Genomic DNA, 17,386 nt, shown 5'->3' on the forward strand with positions numbered 1-17,386 from the left:
CTTGTTTCTTGTCTTTTGTTCTTAGTATCTCATTTATTTGTTTCTAAAATTATGATATCAATTTATATCTTCTTAAAAGACTAAAAGTGTGTGCATAGCTGAATGATTCATTGAAGAGACCCAAGAATAAAAAGAGAGTAACTTCACTTGATCCTCTTAGTTTTCTTCCACCATGGAATCCTCTTCCTAGTTTTAAAAGTTGCCATTATTAAAAGTATCTGATTTTTAGTAATATAATATCTGATATTTTGACATTTGAAGAAAAGAAATACAGTACAGATGCATAGAAAACCAATACATGTACATTGAAGATTGACTTTAGTTTTTCTAGTTAGGTAGAAAAGAATTGTATTTGTATGTATTACCTTTGTTTTTCAAGATAAATTTTCTGATGTTTCCACATATAGTAAAAAAAATTAATTTTTTTTATCATAAATGCGTTTTTTATTGTGGTTATAACAGTTCAATAAATTCAGTTAATACTTTTGAAGTTTATAATTTCTTATTGTTAGGCAATACTCATTCGGTTTTATATTAAGTGTAATAAGAAAATTTTGTTATAGGATTTCAATTCAATTTTTGTCACTAATTTATCTCTTTAATTTTAAATGAGTTAGAAAAAAAAATTAATAATTAAATAAAAGAAATACTAACTTTTAACTATTTTTATAATTGATGTGCAAGTCACCTAGAACAACATCTAATTTAAACACACAGAGAATACCTTTGTAAAGAAATTTTTTATAGAACATTTATTTTAATAAAACGGAAAGTTGTTCCAGATTTTGAAACTTGAGTGTTAATCTTTCTTTGTTGAAGTTTTACTCTTTTTTTTGCTACACATTTTTTGAAGCTTTAGTGATGATCCCAAGAACTTTTATATTTTGAAATTACAATCAGGGTTTGCAGTACCAAAAACCATTCAACAACAACAACAAACATAAACTATGGAACATTTTCTTATCAGAATCCTACACCAAAAACTCAAGAAGCAAAATGAAATCAATACTTGATCAAGTTCTTGAGGGACAACGGAAATTGGTTGTAGAATTTAATGGGAAGATAGATGATGTATACACCAATCTGAATGATAAGTTTGAAGCCCTCAACACCTATGTAAAAAAGTTGGAAAACTCAGGTGGTTCAGACTAGTGAAATTGTGAGGAGACATGAAGCGACAATTAAAAGAAAAGGTAAGTCTGGACAGAAGCACCACATGAGTGCCATCATAGATGATGAATTCTGGCGAGTAGTGAAACATGGGAAGCTCCAATAAGGGGACCGTCAAGTCGAAAGTTTCATGTCGTTTGGCAGCACACACTGGTGTCGTTTGACACCATCAGAGGAGCACCGATCGACACCCTTGAAGAATATGTGGTTCTTGTGAGATGGCAAGCATCGATCGACACTACGCAGACGTCGATCGACACCCTATTGCCTTACCGTATACAATTGTCAAGCATTGATCGACACCGACTTTATGTTGATCGACACCCATCTTAGACAGAAGCGAGAGCAACGGTTGACATCAATCAACAATCAAATTTTGATTAACGTTCTCCAGAGTATGATGCACCAGAGCCTATTATCATTCATCAGGCTATACTAGGGGACAGATTTCTATTGGGAAAAGAAAGAAAAAAGATCAAAGTTCCTAAGTATCTAAGGAGACAAACAACATGTAAAAAGATGGATAATTCTACCAAAAGGGTACTAAAGATCCCTGAAGATGAACCATTCTATGAGGTTTACTACACCTATAGGCTTTGGGTGTTTTTCATAGAGAGGAGAGAGAAAAAAGAGGACATCAAGGGTATGTTCCATCAGTTTAGAGACAAGATGATGCGGAGGATTACACTGACGAAGATAAGTGACACTGAAAAGTTCGTAGTTTTATGCATGGTTGAAGGTCACAGCTATCTGAATGCAATATGCAATATGGATTCTTCGGTAAGCATTATGCCTATGATGATGGCTAATCAGCTAAGTTTTAAGATAAAACCTTTTGGTGATTCATTCACTTTTGTGGATTAAGGTGGATTCATGAAGAATTATCAGAAATCTTCAAATGAATATCGGCAATGCCTTAGTTCCAGTGAATTTTCATGTTATGGATATTCAGATGGACTTGAATTCTTCCTTACTGATTTGGTGAGCCTTTATGGCTAATGTAGAAGCTGTTTGTGAAATGCAAACGAATAAGTTGTGTCTGACACTCATAGATAAGAATGAATTCTATGACCATGTTCCAGTGATAAAAGGGCACACGTCCTACATTGAGTTGGGTGATGATCCATGATTTGCGGCAACAATTTATTCTGATTATGGTCGTGAGAATTAAGATGGCGATAAATTGGCGATCGACACTCAACCAGCATCGGTCGACACTCTCGCGATTCCAGAATTTCATGAAGCTTTAACGCTAGAAACCGCCACTCCTCCTAGAGCTATTCTCAGAGGACAGATACGTGTCATGGCACCAGATGAGTATGGTGTTTACAGAGACCAATAGGGGAATGCACGAGGTATTGATGGAAGGATCATCAATAAGTCAAAGGCTGATATGACATCAATCCTTGAACAAGCTGCCAGTGTGGGAAGTCAATATTTGAGTTTACCAAAGTATGAAGGATTGAAGAAGCCCAGAGAACTTCCTAACCCTCTCTTTGTCAGCCAGAACCTGCAACATATAGGAGAGATCAAGTTGAAGAGATGGTTACTGAAGTTGTTATAGCCCAAGAGAGGATGTTTGATGACTTCTATAGAAAGTTGGATGCAACTTATTACCCTCTCAACAACAATATTGGATGGTTTAGAAAATTCATGGAGGAACTGGAACTGGAAGTGGATCATGCTATTATCCAGAGGTAGCAAGAACATACAGAGGAGAAGAAGGCATGAAAAGCTTTGTTGGTATCTGGTTCGAGATGAGCAAAGAAGATGTTGAGACTTTTTTCCCAATAAGTACTCATTTACTTCCATACTAGCCAAAACCTCCAAAATGTCAAGCTAAAGACTATAAACAAGTGTTGAATGGGAGGCAACCCATTCATAAGTTTTAAATTATGTTTTAATTTCATTTATTACCGATTTTCATATTTATTTTATTTCAGGCTAAAAATAAATAAAATAAAATGATCCAAGGAAGACGAGTCTGAGCAAACATCGACCGACAACTGATCAATGTCGATCGACAATGCATAACAAGTATCGATCGCCACTTTACTGTGTCGATTGAAACTCACATCTATTATATCAATCGCCACTAGTCCGTTTTTCCTTGTTAAATTTTTACTTATGATTTATTTTGTTCACTAGTCTTAGACTGCATAACAATTGAGACAATGTTTAAGTATAGGGGAAGTAGTTACTGATATTGTATTTTATATTAATATAAAGTGTCAGTTTTATTGTTTTATTGACTCAAAATAGATTCTGTTGGGGATGATAAACTTTTTCAATTTTAATTACTATCTAACCACTCTTTAACACCCTCTAAGATTTACTTAATGCATGGTGTACGGAATGGAAACACCAAAGTGGATCAACTGCCAGTAACATCCATGCTTGCTGAGAATGTCTGAAGGAACCAAAGCTGACTTCCAACCTTAATCAACAATAATTGCTTGTTTTGGGGCTTGTTATACACTGGATCGGATTTCTCGTGCAAGTCTGGAAGGTAAAAGGCTGTGTGTTTCTGGTTTCCTCTCACCTCTCTTCGACATCTAAGAAAAGAAAAGACTGAGATGATTTCTTGAGATTATAGGGATAGGAAAAGTTTCAGTGACCCCATTATTCTACTTCAATGGAATGATTACACAAATCTGGAAGCAAGGGGTAGGAAAATTTTCTATGACCCCATTATTCGCCTACACTTTGCAGAGCTGACAAAGGAAAAAAAAGATGGACACAAACAAACTGTTCATCAAGAATAAGAAAAAAGAATGGAAAAAGATTCAGAGAAGAGAGAGGAAAGAGATCAGAGAATAATGACCGTGTGTTCAAATACTTTCCTGAGTAAGAGTAAATGTGTTCAGTGATCGATACTCCCAAAATTTAGCCTACACTTTTATTACAGAAATGAGATCAGTAGAGAGGTATATCAGACGCTATTAGTTTAGTTGTGGGCTGGATGGTATAATTGCTAACCTAGAGATTAGTACAAGGAAGTGCCTCATACGTTGACATTGATTCAATGTGGCTTGCAAGTTGCCACAGTGCAGAGGTGAAAGTAGTAGTTTTAAATATATGTGAATTGCTGTTATTTTCAAACCTCTTTCCCATGAATATTTTATGTTTTGCTGAAGGCAAGCAAAAGGTAAGTCTGGGGGAGTTGATATACTATAGATTTTACCAGTTTTTAGCCATTGTGTAAGTCATTTTTAGAGTCTATTATATATGTTTGAAGTCTATTTTAGAATATATTATATGCTTTTGGAGTCTACTTTAGAGTATGTTCAGGTACATGTATGTATTTGAGCATTGTGAGATTAAAAAATGAAGAAACTCGTTTCTAATCAAAGAATTCAAAATAGAGATATAGAAGGAGTGTCGATTAATACTATCTTTAGTGGCGTTATACACCCAAGCGAGATAGACAGACTTTATTTCAATAAATTGGGCTTGGTTCAAAAGTTTTCACAAATTACAAGATTATCCCTGGCCGATTTTATACCTAGTATTTATAGTTTTGAGCCATTGTTTAGGCTAAGATATTTTAGAAGACATATTTATTTTAGAAGCTTTATAGCTTGGAGAGAAGATCAAGACTCTTTCAGAGCTTTGTATTGGAATTCCACAATCTCTTACTTTATCTATTCCAACGATACCGAGGAGGACGCTGGCAGACATCCAAGAAGAACCAGAAGCCGATCGGCTTGGGAGGGCTCCCCTTTCGAAAAATCAATGACGGAAGAGGAGGAAAACCTAAACTGGATCAAACAGGAGGAGCTGGCCGAGATTACTCACAGCAAACGCCGACAAGCTCGAAAATCTGCTGGCGAGAAATCGGACATACGCGACCTTCGCAACTACATAACCAAAACTGCAGCGGAAGTAAGGGCCATGAAATCCCAGATCCATCACGCTACCAGCGCTGCCCCAGAGATTGACAGACTGCTCGAGGGGGCTCGGAAGACACCCTTCACCGCTCGCATCTATGATACGAAGGTATCTGACCCAGGAAAATCAAAGTACCAAAGTACGATGGTACGACTGATCCTAAAGCGTACCTTCAGGCTTTCCACATCACGATGGGAAGGGCCAGACTGAAGGATGGCGAAAGAGACGCCGGCTACTGCCGCCTGTTCGTCGAGAATCTAGAAGGAGCAGCCCTCGAATGGTTCGCGCGCCTTAAGCGAAACTCTATTCCGACAGCTCGCGTCAGAATTTTTCAAACAATACTCTAGGTTCATAGATGGGAAACATCCGATGTCGACCTGTGGAGTCTGTCCCAGAGGGAAGACGAACCCCTCCGCGAGTTCATAAGCCGGTTCAAGCTTGTTATGTCAAGGGTTAGCGGGATAAGCGACAAGGTGGCCATAGACGCACTCAGAAAAACGCTCTGGTCAAGTCGAAATTCAGAAAATGGATAATCTTTGACAAACCACAGACGATCCAATACGCCCTCCACAAGACAACAGACAACATCATAATCGAAGAGGAAACAAAAATTTTGTTGCAGAAGCATAAACCGACAAAGCCGTCCTCGAAAGATGTAGACCTAAGGACGAAAAAGAAAAGCTCTTGTAACGATAAGTACGTCCATCATGAGGGGGAAGAACTCCAAGGGGCGCATAACTACGCGATCAATTAGGATCAAGGCCGAACCACGGGTAATACGTGGACTCGCAATCAGGGATACAACGAAAACACCTTTTGCAAGTTCCAATAGACCCGAGGGCACTCCACGACAAACTGCAAAGTCCTGGGAGCGAGATTGGCCGCGAAGCTACTAGCTGGAGAGCTCTCCGAAGTAACCAGCTTAAAAGATATCATCCTCGAGACTGATAGCCCTCCAAAAACGGACAGGAATCCGCCCGCGGAGAATTCCCCTCAAAGAAACCAATCGAGGGATAAGCGCAGAAGAAGACCGAATGACAAAGGAAACGATAACAATCGTCGCAGAGTCAACATGATCATCGGAGGATCGCAGTATTGCAATGACACGGTCTTGGCCATCAAGGCTTACCAGCGAAAGGCCGAATCAAGTGCAAACTGGCCTATGTGGTCTCCTCTCGGAGATGGTAAAAACAACTCGATAACTTTCACGAGAGACGAAGCCAGCGGAATCGATCAACCTCACTGCGATTCACTCATCATAGATCTTGTCATACGAGATTTGGAAGTTGCGAGAGTCCTCTTCGACACGGGAAGCACGGTTAATGTTATCTTCCGTGACACTCTCAAACGGATGAACATCGAACTTGGGGAAGTTACCCCAACGCCAAAACCACTGACAGGTTTTTCAGGCGAAATATTGATGACTCTCAGATCGATCCAGCTACCAGTCATGGCCAAGGAAATCACAAAAATCATCGATTTTGCGGTGGTCGATCATCCTGCCATCTATAACGTGATCATGGGAACCCCATGGCTTAACGCCATGAAAGCCGTTCCGTCTACATATCACCTCGGCGTCAAATTCTAGACCTAGAGCAGGATCGCAGCCATCCAGGGTTGTCAGAAACAGTCGCGGCTTTGCTTTCTCGCAGAGCATAAGTTAAGACAAATCACGACCACCGTGATGGCAACTCGCAAACGCGCGAAGTTAACTAAGCCCTCGGCCAAAAACACTTTAAAGAAAGACGCTTCGACATCGTCTGCCGAAGCGAACGCTTTGGACATCGAAACTCAGCACGATTCCGAAATCAACGCTATGACTCAACCGGAAAACCCAAACAAGAACGTTGACCCTACCACAGTCTCCACGATTAAGGCGGTCAGCACGGCAACAACCGCCGAGTTAGAACACTTGCGGCATAAAACATAACTACAAGATGGCTTGATCCTCGAAAGAGGTACGTAGGCAGCTCGTCGAAAGACGAGTTCAGCTATCCCCCTCTCTAAAATGGGGGGGGGGGAGTGGGTACGTATACTCGTATACTCCCACATATTAAAAGATGCATCATTGTAATCGAGCTTTTTAAAACTTTTACTACAATACGCATTTTTTTGAATTCTTACACTAAAGTATCAGGACACGCTTAAAAATAAAATTCTACAAACACTAGACTCTTGTCAACGGCCTTATCTGGCACAAATCGCAAAAGCCTTCATTCTTCAACACCTAAAACGTATGTATAGTCTTCGAAACAACAGCGAGACGTCGCCAAGTTAAATTCGAAACTCTGCAAACAACTGTCCGAACACGACCATTAAAATCTCAACGAGTATTTACACCCCGCTCGTCGATTGGCCCCGACGAACACACCAGCCGTCTTAAACAAACGCAACCTGATCATTCTTCTGATCCTCGAACATCCAACACAAGGATAATAGCGCGCTACAAAAAAAAATCCGAAATTTTGGTCTAGCACTTCCAATTGGCTTAAAAATTGTCTCTCGAGAGATGCTCGATTCATGCCATACAAGTCGTATAAGCCGAAAACCTATCGCAGACTTTAACTCGGTACGAATCACGTTAAAATCGGAACAGAAAAATCAATAGCCGGCTAGTCACAACATAAAACCTTAAAACCGAAAGTAAACCTAGGTCTTGCCCTAAACCCAGCGCACTGGTCTCTAACATCTCAAGACATGATATATAAAAATGATATGAGATCCTAAACCATATCTCTCCGTCCATATCTTAACGTTCACGTAAACTTCATAAAAGTAAACAAGCGACTTTTACGAAAAATCACATCTCAAGGGAACCACCAGATTGAACGTCTCGTTAGAAGTAAACATGAGACGACAACTCATATTTATTTCACATACTCAGAACAAGGTACTTCGATAAATATTCATCATATATATAAAACCGCAGAGCGGTAGGGATTCAAAGCCACCAACGTCCAATCCCGATAAAAAACACACAAAGTCTCAGCATAAAGGCCACACTCGGCCAGATATGGATAATAAAGGCCACGCGGCCATAAACACAAGATAAGGGGAAATCGCTCCCCGACAAACACCGACTTCGATACTCACAAATCAAAGTTAAAATTTCTGGACAAGGAAGCTCTGAATGCATCCGCGGGATAGTTCACTTCCTCATCGTCACCACCAACCTCAGTTGCGACCTCCTCTGTATCGGGAGAAACCGGGATGGGACCCCAGAATCCCTGGATCCTCCCATCGATCGGGGGAATAAGCGCCTCAGCGTGGGAATGGTCCTTCATGCCATCTTTCATGTCCCTCATCTCCTCCTCGAAAACAAAGTCGTCCGCCTGCGTCTTCAAAAGGGTGCCAACTGAGCCGTGGCACTCGCGAAAATCGCCCACCAAGGAATAAGCATCCTTGAGGTTTCCATACTCAGTCTTGAACTGAGAGGCACGGTTCCTCATCACTTCGACGACCTCTCTCCTAACCTTCCTTTGCGCGCGAAGAACAACCTTCTCGTGGTCCCTGGCAAGTTTCAAATCTCGCTCCAAAATCTCGTTTTGCATACGAGCAAGGTCCTTTTCCGTTTTCTCTGCCTTAAAGTGATAGACCATGGATTCCCTATGGCTCGCCTCAAGAGCTGAGCCGCGCAAGTTCAGACCCTGCAAAAATGACCAACGCATGTAAAAAAAAAATGAAAAAGCGCATGATCCTATCCGAATTTTTTTTTTTTTTAAAAAAAGAGTAACTAACCCCATTGATTATACGAGATCCTTCCGCGACTATGTTAGACCTTCCCATTTCATTCACTGATGAGGGAGGATCGAAACACGAGGGTAGACGGGCAAAAAAATCATCAAAATCTGGGATAGGCGCCTCGCTTGTACCGTTACCGTCACCGTAAGCAATGTCCGGATCCCATCCTGGGAGAATAGAATCATCTACGGAAAAATCTATATCGCCGAGGTCAATGCCTTCGCCCTTCGGAGACCTCACGTTTGTCTCCTCTTCGGGATCGTCGCAAGGAGCAGGACCATCAGACCCAGAATAACTGTCCGTTCCCACGCCCCCTTCAAAATCGGGACAAACGAGCCTCAACGCCTTGCGAACTCTCTTCGGCGTAAAGGACGTCCACAAAAACGGACGGTTCCTGAGGAGATCCCTCATTTCGACTGTGTCCTCAGGGAATGGAGGGAGTGAGTTGATAAAGGGACCGTCATTCGGTTTACTACGGAACAACGGAATGCAGCTTTCCTCGACAGATACATCACTTATACAGACGAAGAGAAGAACTTCTTCCACAAGTTAAAGTTGGAGGTGAACCCCTTGATCACCGAGATATGGTTCCGAGGGGGCAACCGGTAATTGTCCGGCTTCGAAACAAACTGCAGTTTAAAGAGCGCTTCGAAGTGCTCGGTGGTAAGGGAGAGACCATGCTCATAACTCAGGATCATAACGCCGATGAGATGCTGGAGGCTGGTAGGATTCAGCTGGCTTATCGATACCTCAAAACGATCAAGCACACGGACGATGACTTCAGGAATCGGGAACCACAAACGGCAGCGCACCACGAATGACTCTTAACAAGTGAAATAACCGTCCGGAGGACTATTGGCGCTTTCCCCACGACGAGGAATGCGAAATTCCACCGTGTCTGGAATTCAGTAGAACGACTGGACGGTTTGAAGAAAGTCACTAGTGCTTCTGCTCGGCGCGCCCCTTTCGATTGAACGATTGCTCGATTGAACGATTGCTCATGACAGGGAACGACTTCTCGATAGGAGGAGTAATCGAACCATATCTCGCTGTCCACCATGCTGCATTTTCGGCTGGATCTATCGAGTGAGGCACGAACTCGACCTTCGGTACAAGAATCTCGTCATGAACATCTTCGGACGAGGAACCGCGAGAGGTACCTCTTTTCGAAGTCTTCATTTTACTAGACATCTTGTAAAATTCAAGAAAACAAGAAGAAAGAGAGAAAGAGGAAGAGGGAATTTTTTTCAAAAAACTTCTTATGAGAATAAGCAAGTGAAAAATTATGAAGAAGTTACCTTCCTTCTTATAGGCATAGGAAGCTACTATTTGCCCGCGGAATTTTGGATATAAACTTCGCCCAAATATGCCAACCTTGGCTAAACTCACCATACCGCACGCTAGAATCTCATTGGGAATCCACGGTCCTAACGGGCTGGGGGGCTAACTATTGGGGTCGAAAACGGTTACGATGAAGTTAATGTCCAAATCCCCGCAAAAATCAGCATGAGCATTTTCTACGAAAGTGATTCTTCGTAAAAAATATCTTTACAAAGAGCCTTGCGGTAAAATATTGTTCTAATCTCGATCGAACCAAATACCGATTATCCTAAGGCAACGGACACGTATCCAAACTGGCTATGGACAAGCTCGAGTATGGCAATCGGACCACAAACAAGCCAAGCTCGAACGCTATGTAGCGACCGAGCCAGCGGCTACGGACAAGCTCGAGTATGGCAATCAGACCACACACAAACCAAACTCGGACGCTACGTAGCGATCGAGCATGCACATGGCTCGGTCGCTACATAGCGACCGGGCTCGAGCCAAAGCTCGGTAGCGACCGAGCTTGAGCCAAAGCTCGGTCGCTAAGTAGCGACTGAGCACGCACACGGCTCGGTCGCTATGTAGCGACCGAGCTTCTCTACGTAGCGACCGAGCTCAAGCCGAAGCTCGGTCGCTACGTAGCGACCAAGTTCAAGCCGAAGCTCGGTCGCTACGTAGCGACCGAGTTCAAGCCGAAGCTTGGTCGCTACGTAGCGACCGAGCACGTACGCGGCTCGGTCGTTACGTAGCGACCGAACTCTCCCAGAACGTCGATACGACACGAATCCATGCATTCTCGTCTACTCTTTAATGCTATCTCCCGTGAGCCATGGCTAAACCATTCTTTGTTTCTCATCACTCGAAGTCATCAGTCAAACTTTACGATGAAAACCGCGGGAAGTTTGTTTTTATCGAAGAAACCGTAATAAACGTTTCGAGTCAAAGACGACCCAAAGAGACCTAAAACGTAGCTCGAATCCCACTTACGATTTCTTAACCGAAGATCCATAAGCCTTATGACGGTTTATGCTTGGTTTGTTAGGCAAGAAAAATGTCAAGTTTCAGCGGATAAATTTAAAGTTTCCGAAGATAATCACGAAGATCGGGAAAATTTGAGTATCTCCATTTTTGAGCTATGACAGCTTAAGGGCAGAAGGGGAAAGGTGCAAACCGACCAAGGAGCAAGTATATAAGGAGTCCTAGGCGAGAGGCAAAGGGAGGGTCGAGACACAGCAAAAAACTTAGCACTTAGAGCGATTTAGACAATTTTCCGTTTTTGTTATTCGAGCTGCGACTCCATTAGGTTTAGCGGCTTTAGGGTTTTAGAACTAGGAATCTCGCCGACAGCTCTCGCAGCCTAGGCACTTACCTTGTTGTAATGCTCAAACGTGAATTCGGAATAAGATCTTCTTTGCTCTCTTTTCGATTTCTCATATTTATCGTTTTTATTTCGTGTTATGATTGCTTGGCGTGTGGTATTAGCAGATATCCGGGACCTCTCGAAAACTAGGGTTCTCCTACTCCTACTTTCCTTATTTAAACGGAAATCGACAGTGTGAATTTCGGTTCCCACAAATCCCAGCCTGCAACATTTGGTATCAGAGGTTAAGGCTCCTGAATAATCGGTTGTTTCTTGTCCTTAGATAATTTGCATCCGAAAACTAGGGTTCTCCTTCTCCTACTTTCCTTATTTAAACGGAAATCGACAGTGTGAATTTCGGTTCCCACAAATCCCAGCCTGCAACATTTGGTATCAGAGGTTAAGGCTCCTGAATAATCGGTTGTTTCTTGTCCTTAGATAATTTGCATCTCGTTTTTGTGATCATTCTTTTGCATTAGAAATAAAAAAAAAATTGTCCTTGCTGTTCTTGCGGTTTTTGATTGTTCATCCTAGCATTTTCCTAGATCATTTTCGTGGGTTGAAAGAGTTGTCAATCTCTTTGTCCTGATTGATTGACCAGCTTTCCATATTTGGAGGTCGATTGGTCGATTAGCATTAATTCTGATTGGTAGTTGTTCAAATCACTTAGATTGATTAGCTTTCCATTTAAGTTGATTGTTCTTATTAGTATAGCATTTAATTCAGATTGTCAATCATATTTATATATATATATATGTATCTTTCAACTTAATTTTGATTTCAAATTGCATTTGACTTTGCACTTTCCTTTTTCTGTTTCCTTTGATTGATTCGAATTTCTTTTCAAAATCTTAAAAAAAAAAAAATTCACTTTCCTTTTTAACTTAGAATCAAGTTTCAATTTTTATTTAAAAAAAAAAGAAATCTTTCAATCTATTTTCAAACTTGATATGCATTTAGTTTCTACTTTCCTATTTTTTTTTTATTGATCTGATTTCAATTTCAAACTTTTCAAAAAAAAAAAAAAAAAAAAAAATCCAACTTTCCTTTTTTAAAGTTATTTCGAATTCCAATTGTTTTAAGTTTCTTTTTTAAAAATATACCATTTGCATTTACTCTTGATTGCTTTTTTTTTTTTTTAAGTATAGAATCATCTTTGTTTCTTTACTTCTTTCTTTTCTATTTTCTTTTGCGGTTGATCTCTTTTCTTTCTTGTATACAGGAGAGACATGGGAGACATCAATGCTAATGATGTTCCAAACCAAGCTAACATCAATGCTCAGCTACTAGCCGGCCAAGCCCAACTGACGGCCACTATGAATGCAGTAACCGAGCAGCTGGCTCGACTGGAACACGGGAACCGTCCCAATGGCTTGCGTCCTAGGAGAAGGAATCACCCTTATCTGGAGGATCCACAGCTACATTCTGATGAGGACAGCTCCGATTCTGAACCACCCAATCGAGAAGAACCTCGACCTGTCCAAGCTGAACGAGAGGGTCGACGAGAACATAGAATCCAAGGAGATGGAAGTCCGATCAGGAGGAGGTGCCGAGAGGATGAAGTTCCATGGAAAGGAGGAAAAGACCTCAAACTTAACCCGGCCACGTTTGCTGGAAAGGTTAACCCAGATGCCTATGTTGGATGGGAGAGGCGCATGGAGTACATCTTCGAGTACTACAACTACTCCGAGGCCAGGAAGATAGCCTTAGCCGCGGCCCAACTGACTGACAATGCTCTCTCCTGGTGGGATAGAGAAATGTCTGAGGCTGGCCGAGTCTATCGAGTTGAGGCTTGGGAAGATATGCGATCCAAGCTTCGCACAAGGTATGTTCCGGCTTATTATCAACGGGACTTACAAAAATGTTTTCGTAAATTGTCTCAGGGAACCCGGACAGTAGAGGAGTACTGCGAGGAGTTTGAGTCCCTCAGGAACAAACTCAAGACGCGTGAGACTCAGGACACGCTGATGGCACAGTTCATGGACGGTCTGCAAGATCGCATCGCCCGAAAGGTGGAGCGCCAGCAGTACGAGACCTTCCATGACCTGCTCCACTTTGCCATTCAAGCCGAGCAGCACATTAAAAGGAAGAATGAGTCAACGGCCAAGGGCAAGGGTACTTGGACGCAACTGGCTTCCAAAGGTGTTTACAAGGGCAAATCCATCGAGGTGGAGAACCGGTTCAAGAAGAACCAAGCTGAGCAGTCTAAAACCGGTCTATCCGACCAAGGTAAGAACCAAGCTCAAAATCAACGGACCCGTGACATTACTTGTTTTAAATGTCGGGGAAAGGGGCACTACGCGAGAGATTTCCCAAACAAACGTGTGATGGTCCTCAAGGCTGATGGTGAATATGAATCCCAAGACGAGGCCGAGGTCGAGCCCTTAGTGTCTTATGAAGAGGTGGTCGATTATGCTGAAACCAGAGAACTATTAGTGACCAGACGTTCACTCAGTGCCCTCTTCGACCCTGAAACCATCCAAAGAGAAAACATCTTTCATACAAGATGTAGTGTGGAACAAAAGGTATTTAGCCTGATCATAGATGGTGGTTCTTGTACTAACGTGGCTAGCAAGTATCTCGTTGATAAGCTAGGTCTGATAAAGACGCCCCATCCGCGGCCATACCGACATAAGTAGCTCAATGATGAGACTGACCTCAAGATAGCCAAGCAAGTTGTTGTGTCTTTCAGTATTGGCAAGTATCATGACCAGGTCAAGTGTGATGCTGTGCCCATGCAAGCCGGCCACATACTCCTAGGGCGGCCGTGGCAGTTCGACAAAGAGACCATTCAGTATTGCCGAACCAATGTCTATAGCTTCAGCCACAACAATAAAAAGCACAGCCTGGCACCTCTAAGTCCTCAAGAGGTTTACGAAATGCATCAGGCCATGGACCATTCCAGCAAGGTAAGTAAGACTAACATGTATCTCACTTCCAGTCAAGTAGTTAAGTCTTTATACCATGAAACGCAGGTGCTACTAATGGTCTTTAGGGAAGGTTGTTTTGCAGGTATTGAGGCCCAAGAATTACCAGCTGAAGTACAAGGCCTCATGGAGCAGTATAAGGACGTCTTTCCTGATGAGATCCCAGCCGGCTTACCCCCTATCTGAGGCATAGAACATCAGATCGACCTTGTACCAGGCGCGCCCTTACCAAACCGAGCCGCCTACCGAGTCAATCCTGAAGAGGCCAAGGAGTTAGAGAGACAGGTCCAAGACCGCATGGATAAGGGTTACATCCGCGAGATTCTTAGTCAGTGTGCAGTTCTGGTCCTATTGGTGCCTAAGAAGGACAGGACATGGCGCATGTGTGTGGACTGCCGAGCCATCAACAACATAACAATCAAGTATCGGTAACCAATACCAAGATTAGATGATATGTTGGATGAACTAAGTGGATCTGTTGTGTTTTCTAAGATTGATCTCAGGAGTGGATATCACCAAGTTCGTATGAAGGAGGGTGATGAATGGAAGACTGCCTTCAAGACCAAGCAAGGTCTATACGAGTGGCTAGTCATGCCGTTAGGTCTCACCAACGCCCCCAGCACTTTCATGAGACTCATGAACCAGGTTCTTTGACCTTATATCAGTGAATTTGTGGTTGTGTACTTTGATGACATTCTGATCTATAGTCGCTGCTTAACTGATCACCTTAGCCACCTCGAACAAGTGATAAAAGTTCTTAGACAAGAAGGTCTATATGCTAACTTAAAGAAATGTGTGTGTTTGCACTGATCAACTGGTGTTTTTAGGATTTGTTGTGAGTTCACAGGGACTGAAGGTCGATGAGCAAAAGATCAAGGCGATTCAAGACTGGCCCACATCGACCACAATCGGACATGTTTGCAGTTTCCATGGTCTGGCCAGCTTCTATCGACGGTTTGTTAAGGACTTCAGCACCATTGCTTCTCCAATGACTTCCGTGATCAAGAAGAACATATCCTTTACTTGGGGACCAGCCCAAGAAGATTCTTTTAACAAGCTTAAATATAGTTTGACTCATGCACCAGTCCTTACTCTACCTAACTTCGATAAAACTTTTGAGATTGAATGTGATGCATCAGGAACAGGCATTGGAGCCGTACTTACTCAAGGAGGCCATCCCGTGGCCTACTTCAGTGAGAAATTGAGTGGAGCTACCCTCAATTATCCGACTTATGACAAAGAACTTTATGCTCTAGTGAGATCTCTTGAAACTTTGCAAAACTATCTTTTGTCTATAGAGTTTGTTATTCATACAGATCATGAGACACTTAAACATCTAAGAGGTCAGACCACACTCAAGAGGAGACACACCATATGGTTGGAGTTTGTGGAGACTTTCCCTTATGTGATTAAGTATAAGAAGGGCAAAGACAATGTTGTGGCCGATGCCTTGTCCCGGAGATATAATCTTATCTCGACCATAGAAGCTAAAATCATGGGTTTTGAACTTATTAAAGATTCTTATGCTACTGACCTTGATTTTCAAGAAGCTTTCAGGAACACTACACAAGGAGCATTCGGTACCTACTACCAGCATGACGGTCTCTTGTTCAAAGAAAAGAAATCGTGCGTTCCCAAAGGATCTATGAGGGAATTGCTGGTTCGGGAGGCCCATGGTGGCGGCCTCATGGGACACTTTGGTCGAGATAAAACCTTATGTGTCCTGACCGACCATTTCTTTTGGCCGAACATGAAGAGAGTTGTTGAGAACCTATGCGCCAAATGCACTGTCTGTCTTAAGACAAAATCCAGGTCACATCCTTATGGATTACACATGCCATTACCTATTCCTAACCACCCTTGGGTAGATTTTTCTATGGACTTTGTGATGGGCTTGCCCAAGATAAACCACAAAGATTCCATTTTTGTAGTGGTGGAGAGGTTTTTCAAGATGGCTCACTTCATAGCTTGTGACAAAACCAACGATGCTACCCAGACAGCCGACCTGTTCTTCAAAGAAGTGGTGCGCCTACATGGTGTTCCCCGAACCATTGTGTCCGACCGAGACAATAAGTTCCTAAGCCATTTCTGGAAGACACTATGGGGTAAGATCGGTACCAAGCTGATGTTCTCGACAACATGTCACCCACAGACCGACGGCCAAACCGAGGTAGTAAACCGTACACTCTCTCAGTTATTGAGAGCTACGGTCGGTAAGAACTTAAGGAACTGGTTATCTTGTTTACCGTTTATTTAGTTTGCTTATAACCATGCTAGACACTCTGCTACTTAACTCTCTCCTTTTGAAGTTGTCTGATATACCATGGATTTGATCTCATTTTCATCCATGGTATATAAGTGTTTTACTATCTATATATTATATATTATATCCTATTAGGTATGTCTTCAGGTTCAGCAGTATCTTAGAGTAAAGTGATGATTATGGAGCATTTAGGAGCTTAAAAGAGATTTCATCCGAGATGACCATTAGAGGTCGATACGTAGAAGAAGCAATCGTTGGATGCACATCCAGTGTCGTCGATCGATACAGAAGAGAAGCCTCGACGATTGAAAATTATGATCGGTCGATGTACATCCTGTACCATCGATCGATGTCGAGACGCGAGATGCGTGACTTGGTTCCAGCCGACTTTAAACCAAAGGCTTCACCAAATTACAAGATTACCACTGACTAGTTTTTAACCTAATAGTTATATACTTGCCTAAGTGTTAGGAGGCAAAGAGAGCTTGAGGCACCATTGTATTCTTACTTTCAGCAAGAGAGAGAGAGAGTTTTAGGAGAGAAAATCATAGAGAGATTTGTGATTGGAACTCCACTGATTCATCTATTCTATTCTATGCAGCTTTTATCTATATTTTGTGTCATGAATTGCTTAGCTATGTCTGAGTAGTTTACTTGTTAGATTCAGGGTTCAAATAGGTTAGAGGGATTAGCCCCAACTATAGATTT

General features: G+C 42.2%; 1 protein-coding gene across 1 annotated transcript; it reads left to right on the forward strand.

Annotated features, from left to right (window-relative positions):
* Positions 1–12,717: 12,717 nt before the first annotated feature.
* On the forward strand, positions 12,718–14,601 carry LOC106308590. The gene is made up of 3 exons (XM_013745739.1): positions 12,718–14,063; positions 14,181–14,397; positions 14,464–14,601. The coding sequence occupies exons 1-3, from the start codon at positions 12,718–12,720 to the stop codon at positions 14,599–14,601; spliced, it is 1,701 nt and encodes a 566-aa protein (XP_013601193.1).
* The last annotated feature ends 2,785 nt before the right edge of the window (positions 14,602–17,386 follow it).

This window comes from Brassica oleracea, chromosome C8, assembly GCF_000695525.1.
Source record: "Brassica oleracea var. oleracea cultivar TO1000 chromosome C8, BOL, whole genome shotgun sequence".
Lineage (NCBI taxonomy): Eukaryota > Viridiplantae > Streptophyta > Magnoliopsida > Brassicales > Brassicaceae > Brassica > Brassica oleracea.

Excerpts from the sequence above, each read along its gene's own strand:
- LOC106308590 (XM_013745739.1), top strand. The coding sequence starts at position 12,718 with ATGGGAGACATCAATGCTAATGATGTTCCAAACCAAGCTAACATCAAT. Across the intron at positions 14,064-14,180 it reads TGTACTAACGTGGCTAGCAA|TATTGGCAAGTATCATGACC; the intron begins GTATCTCGTTGA and ends TGTGTCTTTCAG. Across the intron at positions 14,398-14,463 it reads CCATGGACCATTCCAGCAAG|GTGCTACTAATGGTCTTTAG; the intron begins GTAAGTAAGACT and ends CATGAAACGCAG.